At 20.5% G+C, this 1,117-nt stretch overlaps 1 protein-coding gene across 1 annotated transcript; it reads right to left on the bottom strand.

Annotated features, from left to right (window-relative positions):
• Positions 1-468: 468 nt before the first annotated feature.
• LOC106792959 (ATP synthase subunit a-like) lies at positions 469-760 on the bottom strand (the record flags this gene model as incomplete). The annotated part of the gene is given in 1 exon segment (XM_014759488.1): positions 469-760. A coding segment is annotated over 1 exon segment (292 nt), but the record flags the coding sequence as incomplete, so codon positions are not given.
• Between the last annotated feature and the right edge of the window lie 357 nt (positions 761-1,117).

A 1,117-nucleotide genomic window follows, 5' to 3' on the forward strand; every position in this document is an offset into this window, starting at 1 on the left:
AATGTGATTAAACAAAAATTATTGCTTTATCAACTTTAAGACAATTAGGTTTAATATTGAGAATTTTAAGTTTAGGGAGAATTGTTTTAAGTTATTTTCATTTAATTATTCATGCTTTRTTTAAATCTTTATTATTTTTATGTAGAGGAATTTTAATTTATCAAATAATAAAAAATCAAGATATTCGTTTTATAGGTAATTTAATTAATAATAATCCTTTTGTAGGATTAATTTTTTTTATATTAACTTTATCTTTATGTGGGTTTCCTTTTTTTTCCGGGTATTATTCTAAGGATTTAATTATAGAAGTTTTTTTAATAATTAAAATAAATTATTTTAGAATAATAATATTGTATAGTAAAGTGATATTAATGTTATAAATATCTATGATTGAATAATTGCTACAGTTATTTCTAAAGTAAATAATATAATTTGTGTAAAATAAATTAAATAAATTAAATTTAAATTAATTAAAGCTCCACATGAACCAAGTAAACATAATAATAAGTGTCCAGCAATTATATTAGCTGAAAGTCGAATAGCTAAAGTTATAGGTCGAATAATTGTTCTGATTGTTTCAATGAGAACTATAAATATTATTAAAGGGATCGGTGTATTTAAAGGAACTAAATGAGCTAAACATTTAATAGTAAATATAAATCAATTATAAATTATAATTCTTAATCATAATCTTAGATATAAAGATAATGTAATTGATAAATGACTAGATGGTGTAAAAATATAATATAAGGAAATATACCTAAATTATCATGGTGATCGATGATAAAGATATCTGAGAATAGGTTTTTAGGTTTCACCAAAAATGGATAATTTACTAATTGCATGTTTACAATGGGGTATTGTTTTTTTTAAACATCTGGAGATTTTCAATATTTATTTATAGTTATWACATTCATTCGGGGAAGCACTGATTTAAAACTATTCACCGATTAGGCAAAAAATTGAACCTGTTATTTTAGACACACATAGCTAAATACCTAACTTTTAAAACATTACATTTTTTATAATAAATTAACTTTTTCAAAAAAACTTATCTAAAGAAAATCTTAATTTTGAAAACTTTTTTTTTATAAGTCTGCTATTTTTATTTTTTTTA

This window comes from Polistes canadensis, unplaced genomic scaffold, assembly GCF_001313835.1.
Source record: "Polistes canadensis isolate GaletaPanama2010 unplaced genomic scaffold, ASM131383v1 scaffold_3370, whole genome shotgun sequence".
Lineage (NCBI taxonomy): Eukaryota > Metazoa > Arthropoda > Insecta > Hymenoptera > Vespidae > Polistes > Polistes canadensis.